This window comes from Thalassophryne amazonica, chromosome 2 (genome assembly GCF_902500255.1).
Source record: "Thalassophryne amazonica chromosome 2, fThaAma1.1, whole genome shotgun sequence".
NCBI classification, from domain to species: Eukaryota; Metazoa; Chordata; class Actinopteri; order Batrachoidiformes; family Batrachoididae; genus Thalassophryne; species Thalassophryne amazonica.
In genome coordinates, this window is record NC_047104.1 from 148,685,445 (window position 1) to 148,709,481 (window position 24,037).

Genomic DNA, 24,037 nt, shown 5'->3' on the forward strand with positions numbered 1-24,037 from the left:
CTCTTGCTGATGCTATTTGGACAGTGGCTCCATTTTGTTAGTTTACCTCCGTATACCACCACAGTATAGATGTGTTTTACCTCTAATATAAGGGGTTTCAAAAGTATTGCTTCAACCATTTCGAAATTACAGCCATTTTCATAAACAGTCCCTCCATATTCTGAGCCCATAGGTAACTGGGCAAACAAAATATAAGGATTATGGCTAAGGAAATGAAAGAAAATGAAGTCTAAGACACATTCGGTGACATGGAAAGTCCTGATTATATACAGCCTCTGAAAATGGAGAGAATGTGTATAAAAATGGCTGTGCTTCCGAGTAAATGGTTGATTTGATATTTTTTGTTTAACCACTTGAAGTAAAGCTGAATGTCTACATTACAACCACATTTCGAATATTTGGTACAAGCTTCTTTGGCTGTAGTTGGAGAAACTGGAGTGGCACAGAGAAGGATTTATTAAAAAACAAGACATGAAATTTCACCTCCATTTCTCTAGTAGGTACAAGTAAGAATCCAGCCTAGATGTGGAATATTTTCTTGTATTAAAGCCCTTCTCTGCACAACTCCACCATGAAGGTATGATTCAGCCACAACATATTCAATGATTTGGAAATCTTCCTGTATCCATCTCTATGTCTCAAGAAAACTGATTGTAAATCACAAGTTAGATTAACAATAATCCTCATATTTATTCCTTATCCTCATATTTAGTTTGTCAAATTTCTTATGGCTTCTTAAAATAGCAACAATATGTATAAAACTGGCTGTAAATGGTTAATGTGATTAGCAGAGAAGTATGTGAGGGTGGTGCAGGATATGTACAAGGACAGTGTGATATGCAGGAATGAGGTGGAAGTGGAGGTGGGATTACGGTGTTTTTCTGTATCTGTTAGCTGTTTAATCTGCGCAGTTAGATTGATCTAGTTATCTAGATTACGATTTGTTTCCCAGTGTAATCTTTACGTGCCTTAACTAAAGCACTCCTTCTGCTGAATCACCTCTAAATTATTTACACATTATTCACTTTGCGTGTTTTTAGGAATCCGCTAGCTTAGCGTAGCTACTAGCTCTTAGCCGATTTAGCATGGCGGCTTCTCCTGTCTCTCCCGCACTTTTCTGCTCTGGGTGTGAAATGTTTAGTTATTCCTCGGCCTCCTTTAGCAGTAATGGTACTTGTAATAAGTGTAGCTTATTCGTAGCTTTGGAGGCCAGGCGGGGCGAATTGGAGACTCGGCTCCGCACCGTGGAAAATTCTACAGCTAGCCAGGCCCCTGTAGTCGGTGCGGACCAAGGTAGCTTAGCCGCCGTTAGTTACCCCCTGGCAGATCCCGAGCAGCCGGGAAAGCAGGCCGACTGGGTGACTGTGAGGAGGAAGCGTAGCCCTAAACAGAAGCCCCGTGTACACCGCCAACCCGTTCACATCTCTAACCGTTTTTCCCCACTCGACGACACACCCGCCGAGGATCAAACTCTGGTTATTGGCAACTCTGTTTTGAGAAATGTGAAGTTAGCGACACCAGCAACCATAGTCAATTGTCTTCCGGGGGCCAGAGCAGGCGACATTGAAGGAAATTTGAAACTGCTGGCTAAGGCTAAGCATAAATTTGGTAAGATTGTAATTCACGTCGGCAGTAATGACACCCGGTTACGCCAATCGGAGGTCACTAAAATTAACATTAAATCGGTGTGTAACTTTGCAAAAACAATGTCGGACTCTGTAGTTTTCTCTGGGCCCCTCCCCAATCGGACCGGGAGTGACATGTTTAGCCGCATGTTCTCCTTGAATTGCTGGCTGTCTGAGTGGTGTCCAAAAAAATGAGGTGGGCTTCATAGATAATTGGCAAAGCTTCTGGGGAAAACCTGGTCTTGTTAGGAGAGACGGCATCCATCCCACTTTGGATGGAGCAGCTCTCATTTCTAGAAATCTGGCCAATTTTCTTAAATCCTCCAAACCGTGACTATCCAGGGTTGGGACCAGGAAGCAGAGTTGTAGTCTTACACACCTCTCTGCAGCTTCTCTCCCCCTGCCATCCCCTCATTACCCCATCCCCGTAGAGACGGTGCCTGCTCCCAGACTACCAATAACCAGCAAAACTCTATTTAAGCATAAAAATTCAAAAAGAAAAAAATAATATAGCACCTTCAACTGCACCACAGACTAAAACAGTTAAATGTGGTCTATTAAACATTAGGTCTCTCTCTTCTAAGTCCCTGTTGGTAAATGATATAATAATTGATCAACATATTGATTTATTCTGCCTAACAGAAACCTGGTTACAGCAGGATGAATATGTTAGTTTAAATGAGTCAACACCCCCCGAGTCACACTAACTGTCAGAATGCTCGTAGCACGGGCCGGGGCGGAGGATTAGCAGCAATCTTCCATTCCAGCTTATTAATTAATCAAAAACCCAGACAGAGCTTTAATTCATTTGAAAGCTTGTCTCTTAGTCTTGTCCATCCAAATTGGAAGTCCCAAAAACCAGTTTTATTTGTTATTATCTATCGTCCACCTGGTCGTTACTGTGAGTTTCTCTGTGAATTTTCAGACCTTTTGTCTGACTTAGTGCTTAGCTCAGATAAGATAATTATAGTGGGCGATTTTAACATCCACACAGATGCTGAGAATGACAGCCTCAACACTGCATTTAATCTATTATTAGACTCTATTGGCTTTGCTCAAAAAGTAAATGACGCCACCCACCACTTTAATCATATCTTAGATCTTGTTCTGACTTATGGTATGGAAATAGAAGACTTAACAGTATTCCCTGAAAACTCCCTTCTGTCTGATCATTTCTTAATAACATTTACATTTACTCTGATGGACTACCCAGCAGTGGGGAATAAGTTTCATTACACTAGAAGTCTTTCAGAAAGCGCTGTAACTAGGTTTAAGGATATGATTCCTTCTTTATGTTCTCTAATGCCATATACCAACACAGTGCAGAGTAGCTACCTAAACTCTGTAAGGGAGATAGAGTATCTCGTCAATAGTTTTACATCCTCATTGAAGACAACTTTGGATGCTGTAGCTCCTCTGAAAAAGAGAGCTTTAAATCAGAAGTGTCTGACTCCGTGGTATAACTCACAAACTCGTAGCTTAAAGCAGATAACCCGTAAGTTGGAGAGGAAATGGCGTCTCACTAATTTAGAAGATCTTCACTTAGCCTGGAAAAAGAGTCTGTTGCTCTATAAAAAAAGCCCTCCGTAAAGCTAGGACATCTTTCTACTCATCACTAATTGAAGAAATAAGAACAACCCCAGGTTTCTTTTCAGCACTGTAGCCAGGCTGACAAAGAGTCAGAGCTCTATTGAGCTGAGTATTCCATTAACTTTAACTAGTAATGACTTCATGACTTTCTTTGCTAACAAAATTTTAACTATTAGAGAAAAAATTACTCATAACCATCCCAAAGACGTATCGTTATCTTTGGCTGCTTTCAGTGATGCCGGTATTTGGTTAGACTCTTTCTCTCCGATTGTTCTGTCTGAGTTATTTTCATTAGTTACTTCATCCAAACCATCAACATGTTTATTAGACCCCATTCCTACCAGGCTGCTCAAGGAAGCCCTACCATTATTTAATGCTTCGATCTTAAATATGATCAATCTATCTTTGTTAGTTGGCTATGTACCACAGGCTTTTAAGGTGGCAGTAATTAAACCATTACTTAAAAAGCCATCATTTGACCCAGCTATCTTAGCTAATTATAGGCCAATTTCCAACCTTCCTTTTCTCTCAAAAATTCTTGAAAGGGTAGTTGTAAAACAGCTAACTGATCATCTGCAGAGGAATGGTCTATTTGAAGAGTTTCAGTCAGGTTTTAGAATTCATCATAGTACAGAAACAGCATTAGTGAAGGTTACAAATGATCTTCTTATGGCCTCGGACAGTGGACTCATCTCTGTGCTTGTTCTGTTAGACCTCAGTGCTGCTTTTGATACTGTTGACCATAAAATTTTATTACAGAAATTAGAGCATGCCATAGGTATTAAAGGCACTGCGCTGCGGTGGTTTGAATCATATTTGTCTAATAGATTACAATTTGTTCATGTAAATGGGGAATCTTCTTCACAGACTAAAGTTAATTATGGAGTTCCACAAGGTTCTGTGCTAGGACCAATTTTATTCACTTTATACATGCTTCCCTTAGGCAGTATTATTAGACGGTATTGCTTAAATTTTCATTGTTACGCAGATGATACCCAGCTTTATCTATCCATGAAGCCAGAGGGACACACACCAATTAGCTAAACTGCAGGATTGTCTTACAGACATAAAGACATGGATGACCTCTAATTTCTTGCTTTTAAACTCAGATAAAACTGAAGTTATTGTACTTGGCCCCACAAATCTTAGAAACATGGTGTCTAACCAGATCCTTACTCTGGATGGCATTACCCTGACCTCTAGTAATACTGTGAGAAATCTTGGAGTCATTTTTGATCAGGATATGTCATTCAAAGTGCATATTAAACAAATATGTAGGACTGCTTTTTTGCATTTACGCAATATCTCTAAAATTAGAAAGGTCTTGTCTCAGAGTGATGCTGAAAAACTAATTCATGCATTTATTTCCTCTAGGCTGGACTATTGTAATTCATTATTATCAGGTTGTCCTAAAAGTTCCCTGAAAAGCCTTCAGTTAATTCAAAATGCTGCAGCTAGAGTACTGACGGGGACTAGAAGGAGAGAGCATATCTCACCCATATTGGCCTCTCTTCATTGGCTTCCTGTTAATTCTAGAATAGAATTTAAAATTCTTCTTCTTACTTATAAGGTTTTGAATAATCAGGTCCCATCTTATCTTAGGGACCTCGTAGTACCATATCACCCCAATAGAGCGCTTCGCTCTCAGACTGCAGGCTTACTTGTAGTTCCTAGGGTTTGTAAGAGTAGAATGGGAGGCAGAGCCTTCAGCTTTCAGGCTCCTCTCCTGTGGAACCAGCTCCCAATTCAGATCAGGGAGACAGACACCCTCTCTACTTTTAAGATTAGGCTTAAAACTTTCCTTTTTGCTAAAGCTTATAGTTAGGGCTGGATCAGGTGACCCTGAACCATCCCTTAGTTATGCTGCTATAGACTTAGACTGCTGGGGGGTTCCCATGATGCACTGAGTGTTTCTTTCTCTTTTTGCTCTGTATGCACCACTCTGCATTTAATCATTAGTGATCGATCTCTGCTCCCCTCCACAGCATGTCTTTTTCCTGGTTCTCTCCCTCAGCCCCAACCAGTCCCAGCAGAAGATTGCCCCTCCCTGAGCCTGGTTCTGCTGGAGGTTTCTTCCTGTTAAAAGGGAGTTTTTCCTTCCCACTGTAGCCAAGTGCTTGCTCACAGGGGGTCGTTTTGACCGTTGGGGTTTTACATAATTATTGTATGGCCTTGCCTTACAATATAAAGCACCTTGGGGCAACTGTTTGTTGTGATTTGGCGCTATGTAAAAAAATTGATTGATTGATTGATTGATTGATTACATCAAGGATTGGTTCTCACCCTTTTCTTGTTTGCAATGGTATGACGAGGTAGAGATATGCTTTGGAAGGAAGGGGAATGAAAGTCAGTAATGGCAAAGATGAGTTAAGCTGGCGTTGGCAAGTCTGTATTATAGACCAGACAGGGGAGACATCATTGAGATGTGCAAGGACACACCTGGCAAGTACACTGTAGCAGCAGACTATATTAGGACAGTGAGAACAACAGAAGAGGGCACAGAGGAAAGAGAGGGCTGTCAAATGATCAGACAACAACAGCGTAACACAAGGAATATGTTACCCTTAGCGGTTATAGATGCAAGCAAGACTCGATAAACATTGGCAACAGTACAAATACAGCCTGCACCCAGTACTTGTAGCTTAAAGACAGACACATTCTGGAGCTGATGTAGGTTTTTGAACTGTAATTAGTAGCAGATAAGTAAGTAAATATTTCGGTATGTGTGAATAAAGGGGCACACAGTGGAATTGTGAGGTTGAAAAGCGTAGACGGAGTGAAGGCAGATGATTTTAAATACTTTGGGATCAACTGTCCAAACCATTGGAGAGTGTGATAAAGAGTAGAGGTGGGCAGATCGATCCTAATATTGATAATATTGATACCAACGCTGGTATTGATATTGAACGATCCTCGTGTAAAAAGATCGATACTTAAGCTTTTTTCTTTCCTGCACACACTGAATGCTGCGCACGCAGTCTACTCTCTGTCAGTAAGAGGAGCGCTGCGCTGTGTCATACAACACGGAGCAGCGCACCGTTGTATTGTGGTTTGTCAGCCCTCTGCCTCAGGAGAGTTTAAGTTGTGTTGAGTGATATTTTTTAAACAAAAATGATTGCGATAATATTTTGTTGTCATGTACAATGTTTGGTGAAATTCTATCCTAGGTCTTTTGGATCCTTTGGATCTATGAAGCTTAAATATGAAAAGGTATCGGTATCTGTATTGGTATCTGTATCGGTATCGATATCAGCGATACTTGGCCTGTATTTACTTGGTATCGGATCAATACCAAAATTCCCGGTATTGCCCACCTCTAGTAAAGAGGTGAAGAAGCTAAAGCAGGATTTGGTGGAGAAAAGTGGCAGGAGTGATTTGTCATAAAAGGATATCTACAAGAGTAAAGGGAAAGTTTACAAAATGGGAATGAGACCAGCTGGGGTGCTCATCTTAGATGTGGTGGCTCTAACAAAAAGGCAGAAGGTAATTATCTGAAATGGCTTGTGATGTTCTGTTGAGTCAATCCTATTTTCTTCCCCAACCAGGACTATTTGAGAACACGAGGGGCAATTAGGCAAAAATGTGGGCTACACACACCAATGGCTAGAGCTCAGGTTGTGAACACATTATGTAGCTGTAAGGCCACATTTAATAACTCCTGATATCATAACGATCATGTCATAAAAAAAAATTAGAATCACAACCATTTGGAAGCAAGGTTCACTTTATCAAGGCATGATAACATGAATACAACACTCACATTATGACAGCAGGAATAGTCTATCACCAAACAAATCAAAATCTGCAGAAGAAAACAAAAACCAGGAACGTAATATAACAGGAGGCTGAGCTGTAACCTCTTGAGACACAAATCAAACTCTAAATATGATACAAATAGACAGCAAGCATTATTCAACGTTTACTGAATGACATTTTCACCTGGAATGACTTGATAAGGAATCCACAATATAACAGCCTTTCAAAAAAAAAAAAAATCCAGCAGAATCTCTGTTATGTATATAGAAAAATCACTTCTTTGATGAATACTGTTCTGTGAAGCTAATAATCAATGACTAATAATCTAGTTTTTGAACATGTCACACAACAGCTTCTCCATGGGCGTGTTTCCGATGGTCCTGTGGAAGAACAGCAGCTCGATCCGCTCAGATGTCACGAAACACAGAGAAGGCAGCAGAAGCAGCAACTTTCCAAACCTAAACACAAACAAGTAGAGAACGTATCGACTCGAGCATCTACAGGTGGATTTGTTTGTACCACTCAGATGGTGCCAAATAAGATGATACCTGGCGGGCTGACTGAGATAGTGTGAGCGGATGTGTTGTCCCAGCATCACTTGAGACTGATCCTGCAGGTTCTCCACTTGTTCTGGATCTTTGAGGCCACGTGTTTCTGTGGACAAGCAAAACTAATGTGAGTGGAACAAATCCTGTGGATTGCTGTTCTACTGTAAGAAAAAAAGGGTTTCTGTCTGAATAATTTCAGGATCACATTATGAGATGATTTATTTGAGACTCAGACTGAGGCAGGAAAGTCTCTCTCATATGTTGTTTAAAGTATCTTCCTCATATTAACCCTCTGGAGTCATCTGATGTGCCTCTGCATAAAGGTCACATGACCAAAGTAAGCGGTCATCCCATCAAATCCACCAGACGCTGAGTCTCCGTTTGAATGTGTGTTGAAAGTGCAGACTTCAATCTATATACCAATTATTAAATTTGGTTGATATGCCCGGTAAACCTGAATCATGATTAATAATTTTCGCCATGTTTTGTCCCGAAGGGGGGACTTCTACTTCCTTCCTTCTACTCTCCCTCGGTGCAGCAGTTGCAGGGAAAAAAATCTGACTTCCCCTTTATCATTGGTGGAAAAATGCATGACCTAAACCAATCCAAATTACCAATCTCACGTGAGTTAATCACAAACCCACATGTTGCTGAAGTGATTTAGCCAAAATGCCATCAAAGGCACACTAAAATGCCAACACTGCCTCCAGGTGGACAACAGGAGGAGTGACACAATTCTTATGGGTCAGGACTGTGTTCTCTATATTGTGTTGGACAGGGATTATTCTTTGAGTGGCACAAATAATTTGTGTGGCATCTTATTGTTTTGCAAATAGTTGTACAAAAACGCATGATGCATTTCCTGCATTTAATGCAAATAGTTGTATATAACTTTGTTGTTTGCTATATTTGTACATATATTTTTGAAATCTACAATTTATGTTTGCATTCTAAGTTATAAAAATGGTTTGTTAAACATGTTTGCGTTTTTCACAGTTAATAAAAACATTTTTCTATTCTGATTTTATGTTTTTGTATGAATTTAGGTTCATTGTGTTAATACAGTATGTCAGAATGAAAGAAATACTGTGAAGTCATACAGGTGAGTTTGTGCTGAAAAAATGACACCAAACAAGGCAAAGTAAACACTTTCTAAAGTAAATTATGAAGGTAAAACCAAAAGTAGTCAATACGGCCAATTATACCCTGGACCCCAGAGGGTTAACAGAAAAATTGGCTAGCTCGGCCGTGCGCACACTGGGGAGAGGCAGAGGCCTCCACAAGCATGGGATCATTTAATTCTATGGAATTATATTGGTGTCATTTTTGTGAGCAGGGGTCCAAGTGAAAAGTGAGTGTCAACCAACTGAACCTGCATTATTTGATTCGATTTTTTTTTTTCATTATTAAAATGACACTGTATAAAATTATACAATAGCCACAATATTTGGACTGGCTGCTTTTATTTAGATAAAAAACCATATATGTAGAATGTGCATATAAATAATCACAGAGGACAACACATAAATTGTAAAACACACTTATTTTCAATGTGGTCCTGCAGACAACAACAATAAACTATAAAAGGTATATAAATAAAGTGTAACAATAACAATGGATTAGTAAATTCTTTTGAGTTATGCTTTTTTCACTTGGGGTCACCACACCAGACCAAATATGGATATGTGTGTTGATTTGGTAGACTTTTTGTGTGTGTGTGTGTGTGTGTGTGTGTGTGTGTGTGTGTGTGTGTGTGTGTGTGTGTGTGTGTGTGTGTGTGTGTGTGTGTGTGTGTCAGTCAATAATTAATTAAAATAATTTGTAATATTTGGGTATTTATTGTAATTTAGCTTATTAATGACAACCTTTTGACTCAATGTGATGTGGTTTTCCATATTGAAATTGTCAGACTTATAGAAAGATAAATATAAGTTCAAAGCGGAAATATTTGAGTTATGTTGCTATCTGGTGGTTACTTGTGGCATTGCTGTATGAGGTGACGAGACAATGGCAAAATTGTGAGATGATTCATTTGCACACTATGACGTCACAAATTGTCTAGTTAGCAATCTTTTAATTACTGAGTCGGTCACCTTAGCCATCATTGCACCAAGTGCCCCTCCCTGAGAAATGAGGAGCTGTCACTGCTTTATACTGCTAGTTGCTGATAGTTGCTTTTTTTTGGGGGGGGGGGGGGGGGTTTGTTTCTTAATTGTTTGGCTGGTTCTGTGACTCATATTGTGAAGTGGCTCCAAAAAAAATAAAGTAAAAACCACTCAAAAAATACTGCATTATTACCTAGGCCCACAAGATGGCACTGTCTACACATATGACAAGTTTCTCATGAAAACTGAGTTGAATGAGGTTGTCTCATTCAGACTCCAGAGCAGAAGGTAGTGGCAATGCACCATTAAGATAGATGGCAACTGGTGTAAAAACAAGAAATTTGAATGAGGAGGATGTGCTGGATCTCAGCAAAATAACCCAAATTAATTAAGTAACGTAATGACACAATGAGGAAGATGGGACTCTCACATCGAAACGTTAGTCCCATTGTACATTTTTGCTTTCAGCACCTTATTAAATTTTCTGGCACTTATTTCTCTGTTGCACCAGTTATTTTTCTCCTTTTCCAAATGAAGTAATCTTGGTCTCAATCGGGCAGTACAACCTTCATGCACTGTTGTGGCTGGCGTGTCTGGCTGGCTTTTGTGTGTCTTCTGTTTCTGTCTTTTGGTTTTCCTCCCAGGTGGTGCGCATTTGGGACTGAGTGGCTGTGTAGCTGAGTTTATCAGGACCTCACCCTGATCACCTGAGGCTGATCACGTGCAGCTCGTCAGGACTCACAGCTGTGGTGCATCTACACGGATTGGAACATGGTGGCATTTAAGTCTGGAGTGCACAGTGTGTGTTTGCCAGAGACTCGACCTTGTGACCAGACGGGTGAGATCGTCGTCTCTAGAGCCATCTCCCATCAGTGGATGCAGAGAACGTCCAGGTTTGATGCATGGTCTGTGAAAGAGGAGGGGGTGAGGTCTCACGCTCGTCAGCACACTTCCTGAGGTACGTTTGGTTTTGTGACTAACATTTATACAGTCAGTAAATGTGGTGTCCCTCACACCTTATTATATTGAGCTGTATGTTAGTCGTTTAAATCAGCTTCCACTGCAGTGGAGTTTTGTGAACAGGGTGTTCTATGCCTGCAGGGTGGGAAGCTGATTTGCAATTAAGCCAGGAAGTGTTTGCTGTTTGTACACCTTTGAGTGGTCTCTCTGTGTGTTGAGTGTGGACTCACATATGATTTCTTCTTTCACAGACTCGGTTTGTCGCGGCCACCTGGGGGGTGTCGGCGGGGTCTTGGGTCCGAACAGTTTTCTGGCTCCGGACCGTTAGCGCTGCTGGGAGCGCACCGCAATCCACCACGCCAGACCGCGCACTCTTTTGTTGTTTTCGTATCACTTCACTGTTATGTTTATTAAACTCTGTTATCCTTTGTACCGTGCTCTGCTTATTTCATACTGGGTCCTTCAAACGCTGGTCGGTTCTCCGGGCTGCGTCCGACACATAACAGTAGTCTCTGGCCAAACATCACGGACCCAGCGGTAGCAGAGACGGTAACGCGCCGGGAAGGTGGCAGCAGACGTTCAGAAGTTATCCGGATCAGTTGCGGGTGCTCTCCGCCCGGATGGTGCGCGTTGGAGAACCCATTACTGAATACTGATTTGAGCGCTCATGCAGCCGTGTTTCCTGTGTTTGTGCCTTATCCGTGGGTCGTGGTGGAGTGTGACTGGCGACGGCTTCGCGTCACACTTCGACCGGATAAGAGGTTTAAACGGGAGCTGCAGGAGTGGGTCTGTAATGGGTGAACGCGCACGGCGGAGCTCTGTGGCACGGGTCGCGGTGCTTCCTGTGTTACAGTCGTAGCCCCGTTTCCCCGGGTAATGATAGCTACTGCGTCTGTTGTGTCAGCTCCGGTGTTATTTAGTTGAATCACATTTTTGGTTGTGTGTTACACACAGCTGCGCACAGAAGAGCAGCTTGAGTTTGTTTTCTCAGTTACCAAAGGGGGTTTTTCATTTTAGCACTCTGGCTCCCTCTGTTGGTGACTGAGTCACATTACCGTCAAGCTCTTAAGTTGGAACAGGTGTGTTCCATTTGTTTGAGCTTGACGGTATAAATCACTTATTGGTTTTGTGTTGGTTCATTTTTTGTAGGTGTTTTTGAGTTGGTTTTTGTGTGGGATTTTTTTTTTTACACTATTAGTGTCTGGGGTCATGTCCCTGCAGTCTGTTTGGAGCACAAAAAGGACCCAAGCGACTTTATGTTAGTCTGTTAGTCTTTCTTTTTATTTCTTTTAGTTTCACCTCCCCAGGGTTTGATGGGACGGTCCCCTGGGGGGTGATGGGGGGGTAATTGGGTTGTTTTTTCTTTTTTCTTTTTTTTTTTTGTTTGTTTTTTGTTATGCCCTCTCTTCTCCTCTGACTCCAGCCGGGTGAGCCGTACGTGTCGGCGTTGCTGGAGTGGTGCAGTTTGGTTATGCTGGGCGTTTCCCAGGTAACCTCTGCACCTGGGAGGGGGGGGGGGTTCAGGGTGTTGTTTTTTTTTGTTTGTTGATTCCCTGTTCCACCTCCGGCTTCAGCGCGCCTGTGAGCCATCTGCCATCGGCGTGGCTGAGGTTTGGGGCAGTGGAATATACCTGCAGCTGGTGGCTGGTTTGGGAGTCGGAGGAGTGGTGCCGTTTTGTGCCGTCTGCCATAACCGCTGTTCCACTCCTCCCGGTTGGCTTCTGGGGTATAGTCATGGTTGGTGACGCTGGACGTGCTTCCAGTTTCCACTGCGCCAAGGGGGTGGGGTTGGGGTTGTTTTGTTTGTATGTTTTTTTTCTTTCCTTTTGTTTTTCCCCCCAGTTTCCGCCCTCAGGGTGTGACTGTGGTGTCCTCTGGGGGGGAAAGGGCTGTGGGTCCATCTAGCCATAGACGGCCGGGGCTGGGTCCGTTGGTCATGAGGGGAGGCGTCTCCTGGGGTTGATGGAATGGTCCTCTGGGAGGCGCTGGGAGTCCCCGTGGGTGACGTTGGATCCCAGAGGGACCTCGGCTGTGGTTATTACTCCTGGAGCTGGCGGGATGTCCTCTGGGAGGTGTTGGTCCCTACATGTCGTTGGGGGGGGGGGGTGTTAGCATTTTTATTTGCAAGCTTAAGTTTGGGTTTTTCTTTTCTCCCCTTCCTGGGGTTTGATGGAACGGTCCTCTGGGGAGGGGGGGGGGTGGTGTTAGCATTTTTATTTGCAAGCTTAAGTTTGGGTTGTGTTTTTCTTTTCTCCTCCTCCCGGGGTTTGATGGGACTGTCCCCTGGGGAGGGGGGGGGGGGGTTTGGTTGTTTATGTTTGTCTTTTTTGTTTTATGACTAATCAGATCTGAACATGGTTGGACAAAGGCTGACCCCACAGGTTTAAGAACTCCTGGCCACACCTGTGCTAAGTGACTGACAGAAACAAAGGCAAAGATGCAGCCAGAGGAGAAGACATCAACCGTTCTGTTAAATGAAGATTCTGTTGGAAGACAAATGCAGATACGGTTTCCAGCCATGGTCCCTGGAGGGGGGTGTTTCTCCTGGGCCAGGTTTGTGTGGTCGCCGGGAGGCTTCCCGTGAGGGTGGGGTGCTGTTGTGGCTGGCGTGCCTGGCTGGCTTTTGTGTGTCTTCTGTTTCTGTCTTTTGGTTTTCCTCCCAGGTGGTGCGCATTTGGGACTGAGTGGCTGTGTAGCTGAGTTTATCAGGACCTCACCCTGATCACCTGAGGCTGATCACGTGCAGCTCGTCAGGACTCACAGCTGTGGTGCATCTACACGGATTGGAACATGGTGGCATTTAAGTCTGGAGTGCACAGTGTGTGTTTGCCAGAGACTCGACCTTGTGACCAGACGGGTGAGATCGTCGTCTCTAGAGCCATCTCCCATCAGTGGATGCAGAGAACGTCCAGGTTTGATGCATGGTCTGTGAAAGAGGAGGGGGTGAGGTCTCACGCTCGTCAGCACACTTCCTGAGGTACGTTTGGTTTTGTGACTAACATTTATACAGTCAGTAAATGTGGTGTCCCTCACACCTTATTATATTGAGCTGTATGTTAGTCGTTTAAATCAGCTTCCACTGCAGTGGAGTTTTGTGAACAGGGTGTTCTATGCCTGCAGGGTGGGAAGCTGATTTGCAATTAAGCCAGGAAGTGTTTGCTGTTTGTACACCTTTGAGTGGTCTCTCTGTGTGTTGAGTGTGGACTCACATAATGATTTCTTCTTTCACAGACTCGGTTTGTCGCGGCCACCTGGGGGGTGTCGGCGGGGTCCTTGGGTCCGAACAGTTTTCTGGCTCCGGACCGTTAGCGCTGCTGGGAGCGCACCGCAATCCACCACGCCAGACCGCGCACTCTTTTGTTGTTTTCGTATCACTTCACTGTTATGTTTATTAAACTCTGTTATCCTTTGTACTGTGCTCTGCTTATTTCATACTGGGTCCTCAAACGCTGGTCGGTTCTCCGGGCTGCGTCCGACACATAACATGCACTTTTCAATAAAGAGAGGGAATAACCTTGATATTACCAGGCACTCAACTTGTTTGCAGTTTGTGGGACCACAGGAGGACAATGAAGAGGATGGCTAGGCTAAGGTATGGCTAACTGTAATGACTTGAAAATGCATACTTGTTTCTTAAGGTTTAGTTAGGCAAATATGCACTATGTTTGTGTAACTATGTCAGAGTCCCTTCAAATAAAATATGCTACATTAAAAAAAAAATCAGACAATTTATAACCAAAAAATTATTCTTGAAAACATTGAATAATTATGCTGCCATCTACCCGTGGAACGCACACACCCAGCTTTGTGAAACAGTTCTCTGTGCATTCCACTGACAGAACACAACATAATTATTAACTAGTTTGCTTAAACACTGTGGGTGGAACAATAATTAAATGTCTGGAATCTGTGTTGGGTTTTTTTATTTCATTTTGTTTTTTAATTGCCAGCACATGAACACGCTCACGTTGTAGTGCGCAAGGCGCACACCTACAAGTGGCTGACTGAATTTAGTTTTACATGTACAGCCATTTAAATTTGAATTGGTCCAAGCAATTTAGCAATTGTTATCTGGGATCTACGTAAATCAGGATGTGTTCGAACCTTTGAACTGTGCAACGTTTTGCTAATTTGAGGTAAAAAGGCATTTTAGCCTCATCACAATTATTTAACCTGGCATTATTATGGATATTTATATGTTTAATATGTGTATTTTGCATGGAGATTAAATGCTCTTCAGCACCAAAGCAGCCATACCTGGTTTGAAGAGGACGACGGCCTTGAGGCAGGCGAACTCTGTGGGGTCAACAGCCAGCCCCTTGAAACGGCTGAAGGCTTCCTGCAGGAGGCGCAGGTCCAGGCTGGTGTAGCTGGTTTTCCCCTGCATGCCCGGGCACAGATCTGTCAGTGAGAGCAGCGGGCAGCTGTCCAGAGGCAGAGACCACTGGATGGCACAGAGCAAGAAGAGTTCACTCCATGCCTCCTCCAGCAGGATGACCTGGTCAAGAGCAGGAGAAGAGCACAACAGGTGAAAACCTGAGCACAAGAAGCTTTTAAACAAACTAACTGCATACAAGTTATTGAAATTAACATCACATCTGTCTTTTACAAAGTGAAAATATCAGCTATATGTTTTAGTTTTAAAGTAATACACTAATTTTGAAGGTTTTAGTGTTTAGACACACATGCCGCATTGCATTATGGGTACATTAGTTTCCTGACCGTGGTTGGCTGGCATGGGTATAACACACGGGTTTCCCAGAAGCTGGGAAACCCGCGCTCATGTGCAGTTTGACTACACTGAAACAGGATCCAAAGGGTCAACATGAATTGCTCGTACTATACATAGGGGCTAGGAGGGGTCATAACTACCACGTAGAGATGATCCAAAATCAATTCAAAGTTGTTCAACCAATTATTTTATGTCAACCCACTTATTCCAGTTCATGGTCACTGGGTGGATGGTGCCTTCTATCCAAAGATGCCCTTGTTTCATGATTCACATTTTTTTTCACACAATTACATATATCATGAAAAAATATTTTAGAGGTTCTGTCTGAATTAATCGACTGCATGCTTCAAAGGCTGTAATCATCAGTCCATATGTCAAATGTGGCGCAACTAGACTACGTATGTCCCATCTCAAGCTGCTTGTGAAGCGGCCGACATTCGCAGTCTTCCTTCCCCAAAACAAAAGCTGCATCAGGTGGAGTCTTTATGGCTCAATTATGGCTCAATGATTTTAAAACTGAAAGGCTTTATAAAAGAGAACTGAAATTTTAGATAAAAGACCATTTTCAAATCATCACTGCAAAATTTTAACAAAGTATAACTTATTTAGTTTTGAAAATTTTATAAATTTTAAAAATGCTTGTCTAATATATAAAATTTTACATGGGTTGGCTACTCCACCGCTTGCAAATTATATTAAATATAGGACAGTTGGTCCGAGGGTCACCAGGGCTATGAGTAGAGGGGACTGTGAAGTGTCTGTGCGAAAAACAGCTTTTGCACAAAATGTTCTGTCCTACAAAGGCAGTCTTCAATGGAACGCTTTGTCAACTACAGTGAGAGAGGCTCCAAGCTTTAAAGTCTTCAAAAGTCACTTAAAGGAGTGGCTCAAATGAAATCAAAAATGTGAGCATTATGAACTCAATTGTAGAAACTAAGAAGAACTGTAGGGAATGTGCAATGCACTACAGCACTTTATAAGTTATTATTCTTAAAGTTATGGTTTTTAAAATATATAAATGTATGAAATTAGACTTGCAATTTTAATTAACTTATTCCAATTGAATTGTACATGTAGTCTTTTGTTTTTTACTGTGTGTCCTCCTTTGACTGAATTTGTGTAAGCTAACCTTCATGCTCAGATCATGTCAGTCATAGGTGGGTGAATCTATGGTAACAGAATTATGACGACGGGAAAATCTGGCCATATTTTAGCTCCCCATTAAAAATGTGCTCCGATTGTAATTCAGTTACCATGGTGACCCCTATGTAATGTAGTCTGTTGTATTGTAACTTCCTTTGATGTTTGTGTGTTTTTTCTGTAAATTGTTTAATTCTTATAGTCTGTCAGGAACTACAGATGGAAATTAGCCCATGACTATAATCTGACATGTTTACACTTTATGTGTTAATTAATATGTGTTGTCCCTTTTAAATAAATAAAATGAAATGAAATTAAATGAATTTAATCCCTTGAACCCTTGCACCATTTTTTTTCAAGACAAAACAGTTGGTAAAAAAGACACTTTAATTCTCTGTATGCACAATGAAAAATGATTACTACAAACTACAGGTTACACCTAGTACATTAGCTTGGTCAATGTTACCAAATGACAGGAGGTAGGGGCGGAGAAACGTAATAACACAACGGCAAAGCGTTACATGGGCTACACCGCCCCATTTCCGAAGAGTTTGATCCTAGGACACAAGTCTGAGAAGGGTGTAGATCCTGCACTGGGACACAGCCTTATTTTCCATGTAAAAATAGCTTCACTTCCAATGTCTCAGTATAGGGTTTTTTTTGTTTGTTTGTTTGCTTAACGATGTGGCAAATATGTATATAAAATTTAGTAGTTCGGCAGCTCCCAGACCAAAAGTGCATAGTGTATGTTTGAATTTTTTACAAGAGTGATGAGAAGGTGGCATCTTCTGGTAATGACGATTTGGCCCATATAAATGGTACAGTGCCACATGTCCTTAAGTGTAATAATTTACATTTAAGAAAACTCATAAACTGTCTCACCTGGTCTCTGAAAGGCAGGTTGGAAAACACCGGCAGGTTCTTGGCCCATTTCACAGACATGAAGAGAAGCCTGGCCGAGGTCTCGTACACATTTTCTGAGCCAGACGGGAACAGAGCCATGTGGTACGCCGAAGATTCTCGCTCTGGCTCATTGCTGGTGACATCGATGTTCTCGTCAACTGAAACAAAAACACAATTGCTTTACAAAGTATCAGTCATATGTTAACATGGTAACGTTAGCATGCTAACAGGCTAAATTGTTAAATATTGCCTACTAAATGTCAGTGAAGCTCAAATAATTTTGTTGAATTACTTGGTTCCATTTGATATTTTATTTAACATCATCTAACTTTTCTGTTAATCCAATTCATTTTTCAGTAGTACAAGCTTCTAGATGCTAGCATGCTAAATGGCATTGTGGTACTGGCATTGCAGGGCATTTGTTGTTTATTTTAAAATAACACCAGCTATCATTTTCTCTGTTTTTGTCTTAGGAATTACACTTTTTCCTCACAAATGGTTGAAATTATGGGACACATTGCTCCAAAAAATACACTGGCCTGCAGTCAAAATGCTTCTGAAATAAATGGAGTCAAACTTTACTAATTTTGGGCCACTGAGAATGAAAATGATGTTTGAAATGGTTGATTGGCTCTAGTTTTAAAATATATTACTACTATGCTACTAAGGGTTACCTTTTGATGATGTTTAAAGTGTTACAAAAAAACAGGTGAAATATTATTATATGAACAGTCAGAGAAACATGAAATGACCTATGTGTACGATTATCATGAAAACTCTACTATCAACACAATATAATTATGTAGACTTAAAAAATAGTAGAAACAGTAGCTAATCAGTCATTTTTTTATTGTAATATTTGAATTCAGCATGCCAAAATCCATCAAAAATAGCACATTATATTTCTGAAGCAGACAACTTCTTAAAATTTGGAGCCCAGTGTTATTTGTCTATTGGTTTCATTTCATGTTTTGCCATTACCCATAATGCCATGTGACACTGCATTATGGAACTCAAAGGAAGCATTCCGGTTTGTGTTTCTCTCTGCTTTCATTATGTGAATTCACATTTTCAACAACAATGCTACAAGCTCTTTATGGAATATGATTACAAGAAGAAAATCGCTACCTGATTAGCTGTGAGGAGTGGCATATCACACTCACCAATCATCAGAAACAGACTTGGTGTGTATTTGAAGCCATGTGTGTTTATTAAGCTTTCACTGTGGCAGCTCTGAGCTTGTGACCACTCCATGCTTACGAAATGGAGGGAGACTGACATGCTTATTTCGATGCATCCAACGTCCACGCACTTACCCTACAGTCACATTAACTCCTAGTGAGGGCAACAACTAGCTAGCGTTTGTCTCTTAATGGATATTCCTGGATGTGGCTAGCTTGTGGTTACTTGGTGTTAATTTGCACAATGGGGAAAAAAAGGATGGGAAAGCCCAACACTGGCACTATGAGTTTTTCCTTCCTGCTTGACTGCTTAACAGAACCAAATTTCACTTGATTTCTTTCAGTCAAACATCATTAACAATGACGTTTGGTTATCACCGGTTAGCATGCTAACATCTCCATTACTTGTCTTGTGAAGCGCTTCATTAGGTATTATCTGGTTACAGAAACACCATTTTTAGATTTAGAAGTGCTTATTTCTCACAAACTTTGAGAAAATATATGCTAAAAAATGCCATACATATTAGATTTAATTACAGAAATACAGATGTTTCAGAGCATTTTCCACCATCTTTGTTTATTTTGTTCTAACGAGCAGCCAGCTGACGCCAAGCTGCCTTTTCACTTTTATTGGCAGTTGCCATGTCACATCGCTCAGTAATTGCATTAAATAAACTTCTCATCTATTTTGGCCCCACCTAGCTGGAAGCGTTGCGCCCATTGTTTCTTGTCGCAGTAAAAAGCCCACTTTGATTGAAAATGAATGGAAGGTCGCTGGTTTGCCTGTGTTGCTTGTGTCTAATGTGACCCTAGGGTTATTTGGCGACTCGGGTTAATTAATTCGATACAGAAGGAAGGTAATATCATATGCGAGATGCGTATTCTCTAAAGAGCAGATGACATTTATCTCAGATTTAACACCAAGTGCTTGATGCAAAGTGATACAAGTGTTGTTTTGATCCAAACCTTCCTCACCGTCCTCAGGTTCCAGCTTGGCGCAGGTCTCGGCTGTCATGAGACTGGCCATGAAGCGGTGGTTGTTCTGTGGACTGATGCAGCGCTGGGAGGCCACAGATGAGCTAATGGCCATGGAAGATGTGATATGAGGCCACGTGATGACAGAACCACTTGAGGAGGACGACGCGGATGAAGAAGACGAGGAAGAGAATGAGGAAGAGGAAGTGGGCTCTCTTGTGGTGGCCAGGTGCTCCTTCTCCGGGTCCATGTCAATGGAATCCAGATGGACCTGAGAGGTGCTGCGGGGCTGCCGCTCATTCTGCACGGCTGCAACAATAGTAACAGCAAGACATACAGCTTTTTCTTCAAGTCCATCATAACACAATCTGAATCTGTTTGGATAACAGCTGACATCAAATATGCAGTAATTGGACAAACATACCGTCCTTATTCATGCCCGCCTGTAGGCATTTCTTCAGTCGGCATGCCTGACACTGGTTGCGATGAGGTTTGTCCACTGGACACATGCCTGTTCCGGCCTGACACCTGGCAAATACAGAGCCATGCTTTTAAAGGGAGAGTCCAGACAAACTGTATGTCACCTGGTTACAAGTTTTTTTTGTTTGTTTGTTTGTTTGTTTGATTGTTTGTTTGTTTGTTTGTTTTACAGTGTATTTTTTGTTTGTTTTTGTGTTTTTTATTTAAGTTAAAGGAAGGGACAGGGGAAAGAGAGGTCAATAGGTTTGTTTCATAGTCTGCATCAGTCCCCTCAGTGACAGGATACTGCGTTTCAAGAGTATTTATTTAATATTTGAATTATTAAATTTAAAATGAAAAGACAAACAAACAAACAAACAAGCAAACAAGTAAATAAATAAAAATAAAGCAAAGAGTGAAACTGGGTAACCATATGGACGCAACAAGCTGGTGTAACTAACTTCTTACTCAAAATTTAAATAAATAATTGGTGTTTGAATTATTTAAGAAAATATTTGATCTTAAAATGTTTGAAAACTAATTACAAAATGGGCCTATCAAAGGTTGACTACCTTACATAACTTCAGCTGGTTGTACAATCATCCTCGTTTATCTTTCTATATTTTGGGTTGTATGCAAGATATTTGAAATAGTAGTGGATGCATTTCAACATTTTGTGATGAGGTGGACTTTGTGTCTTGAAGAAGCTGATTTCATTTTCTTGTATCACTTTCTTAAACTTCATGAGATTGTGTATTTTTAAGGACCTACCTTATGACCTCATAGAATTCTAAGTCCAACATGTGGACCTTGGATAAGGTATTCACTTGATGAGAGTGGCTTAAAGTGTTTAAAGCACATCACTAAAACAGACTTATACTTACGTTATAATCAGCTGATTATAATCAGTTAACAGATTAATTTATAATTGTTGGCAATCAAAAGTTTGGATATGTTACATTTTTCTTTAGTTACAGTGTTTCCCTTTTCTAATATTTGCCAAGTCAACAGATATAGAAATATATATATATAACTTTTTATTTTTGCTGTAGGATTTATTTGTTGTATTATTTTCTGATTTATTATATCTATGTTGACTTTTTCCCACCAAATTTTGAAAAATTGAACAAAAATAAAATAAAATAAAAATGAGCTCTGATTTAATTTCCAACTATCACATGCCATTTAATTTGTTGTAAATAACAGCAAAAACCATTATATTAATTTCAGCACTTTCCAACATAGAGATTTGCTGAAATTTCACATCTTATTTTTAAAAAAAATCTGTTTTTGTTCCACTCCACCATGAAGCTGCATAAGTGGTGATGCAACAGACAAAAATTGTGCTCTGTTTATTCACAGCTACAAAAATCTATAACATCTTCAGAGAGGGTCTTGGTGGCTTCTCCCAGTCATCCGCATCTGCTTTGGAAATAAAATCAGTGCTCACTTTTACAAATTTTTCTTTCAAATTTTAAAATTTTCCAAAATTTGGAGTGAAAAAACTCAGCAGATAAGATAAGATAAGATCAGTTTTACTTATCCTAAAGGAAATTATTTTGCCAGAGTACCGAAACAGTAAACAGTGAACAATGTTTTGTTTTTCCCCACAATAAATTCAACAAATTTCTATGAAATGACTGGAAGGCATTTGCACAAGATGTTTGATAATATTGCACATAACTCTGAATAACTCTGAGTTATTGAATAACTCTGTTTATTATGTATTCATCTTGCAGAAGGGGGACGAATTATACAGTCTGATTGCTACAGGTAGGAAAAAAACCCCTGTGGCGTTCTGTGGTGCACCTCAGTGGTTTCAGTCTATGTCTGAAGGTTGAAGGTGCTCTGACAGGACGTCAGTGTGGCATGCAGGGCGTGGGAGGTGTGGTCCAGGATGCTGAGCAGTTTCCTTGACATCCTCCTCTCTGACACCATATGATGAAAACAACTTAAATTCGGCTTTATTTGTTATCGAATACATTTAAATATTTTCTGCTTTAGATGAGACTGACTGCAGTATGACTGATAATGTACACATTTAGAGGCCTTGGTGTTCATGTTTGTCCACGTGAACAGGTACGTTTTGTTGGATATCTATAAAGTGAAGTTGTGAGGAGATGTTCTGACTCGTTGCAGTAAGACTCACTGAAAAAAGAGAATGTTTGAACCAACTTAAAAAAGTGTTACATTTTGTAAAAACCTGAATGCATTAAGTTGTTTGAACTTAAGTTTGAAAGTTAAATCAACTCTAACTTACAAACGTAAGTTCAAACAACTTAATTCATTCAGGTTTTTACAAATTGTAACACTTTTTTAAGTTGGTTCAAACATTCTCTTTTTTCAGTGCTGGACTACGGTGTGCTTCTGTCTTACCTGTAAATGAGCCTCCTCCTCACGCTGCGCTTGAAGAAGCCGCTGCAGCCGTTGCAGGCGTAGATGCCGTAATGTTTCCCACTGCTGGTGTCTCCACACACTTTACAGACCAGCGCCGGGCTCAGAGCTTTTCCCGGGCCAGGACTCTTGGCTGTGAATCAAACACGGTCACACAGTGCACGCCTGTTAGCCCCGTTCACTTAGTCTGGTATTGTTTCTTGCTTGCACCTGCCATCTGCAGCGCGCATCAATATTGCAACAGCAAAGAGAGAAACCTACTGAAAGGAAGAGATACTGGAATTGTTAATAAATAAGAATTGCTATCAGTCAAGTTCTTCACACTTGAGTTTTAGAAGATTGAGAAATTAATATATTTAACATCAAAGGGCACTTGTGTTGCATGTTAGGTGTTCGATATTTTGGACAAAAAAATAAAAGTTAAAAAAAATCTGTCATTTTCCTTCAGTTTTTCACCTCTGTCTGAGTTGGTCACACTTCTTGTTGCTCATGCTGGAACATGACGTTTGGACTCTTACCTCCTCTGTTGTCATCAGTGCCACCGCTTCCAGACGATTCAGTAGGAGAGGCAGAAGGAATCATGGGTATCTTTGATAGGTGGTCCTCCATTTTTTTTTTTTTGGCTAAGAATGCCCCCCAAAAGAGGTGCAGTTTTGTTGGGGAGTGTTTGTCCTCTTCTTTGGATTTGTCACGTCAGTGCAACCAAAAAAAGTTCAGGGTTTTTCTTTTCTTGTTGGTTCTTCCTAGATGCGTGAGGTGTAGAGATGCATTGCTGGTCTGGTTCCTCTGCTGGGTTCAGATGTCCTGCGTGGATGACACTTGTTGCCGGCCCTCCCTCCGGCTGGGATCTGTCTGTGTCTGAGGGTGCTCCTCAGTGGCACCTCCTCAAAAGGGAGCCCAGCAGGTGGGTGGTGATGGTGGTGGAGGTGTTGGGGGTGGTGCATACGGAGGGGGGATTAGCCCCAAGCGCTGTGTAAGCAGCATGCTTGTTTGTCATCCTCTTAATCTTTACTGTTCATCTACCGGATCAATCAGTCACATTGCCAGAACACTGGTGCTGATCAGACTTGGAATGAAATGACATGAAAAGAGAAAAGGTTTTAAAGAAAAAAAACCTGCAGTTCTGGAGCTGAAGAGTTGAAACTTTACACTGATTTCCATCTGGCTGCGTTGTATCAGTCCGTTATGTCTGCCATCAGTCAACGAATGTCTTTGGCGTCTGCATTTAAAGGAGTGATTCCAGGTTATTATATTTACCAGCCACTTCAATTTGGATACCCCCCCCCCCCCCCCCCCCCCCCCACCCGCCCGCCCCGTTTGCCCCCTCAGAATTCCAGCTCCGTTTTCGCCTCACTGTATATTTGATCTGTGTGATTGCCCTCCATTCATAATGACTCCCAGTATTTGCTCGGGAGCTGCCCATTACCTCTCATTTCACTCTTTTTGACAAACAAAAGATCGCTCGCTTCCTTCTGGCTGCACAGAGAAAAAGGTCACTGGGGGAATAATAAAATTTTGAACAGGCAATTTTTTGGGCCAGTGCTAATTTCGCTCCATCATGAAGGTTTTGTCTCTTATTAAAGAGACAAAATCAACATATGTGAGGCATTTAGACGGGCAGCAGTTAACGTCTGTAGCTGTGAGGATGAAATCAGAGGACTAACTTAGT

General features: G+C 41.3%; 1 protein-coding gene across 2 annotated transcripts; it reads right to left on the bottom strand.

Moving 5' to 3' along the window:
* Positions 1-7,144: 7,144 nt before the first annotated feature.
* Positions 7,145-23,006, bottom strand: nr2e3 (nuclear receptor subfamily 2, group E, member 3). Of its 2 annotated transcripts, none has more exons than XM_034159360.1 (8): positions 22,887-23,006; positions 22,351-22,501; positions 19,940-20,043; positions 19,516-19,824; positions 17,339-17,517; positions 14,842-15,082; positions 7,520-7,625; positions 7,145-7,429 (listed from the first exon to the last, which is right to left on the bottom strand). In XM_034159360.1, the coding sequence occupies exons 1-8, from the start codon at positions 22,975-22,977 to the stop codon at positions 7,297-7,299; spliced, it is 1,314 nt and encodes a 437-aa protein (XP_034015251.1). In that variant the 5' UTR covers positions 22,978-23,006; the 3' UTR covers positions 7,145-7,296. The 2 variants fall into 2 exon arrangements, with proteins under 2 accessions (XP_034015251.1, XP_034015242.1); XM_034159351.1 differs by having other exon boundaries at positions 19,507-19,824.
* Positions 23,007-24,037: the final 1,031 nt, after the last annotated feature.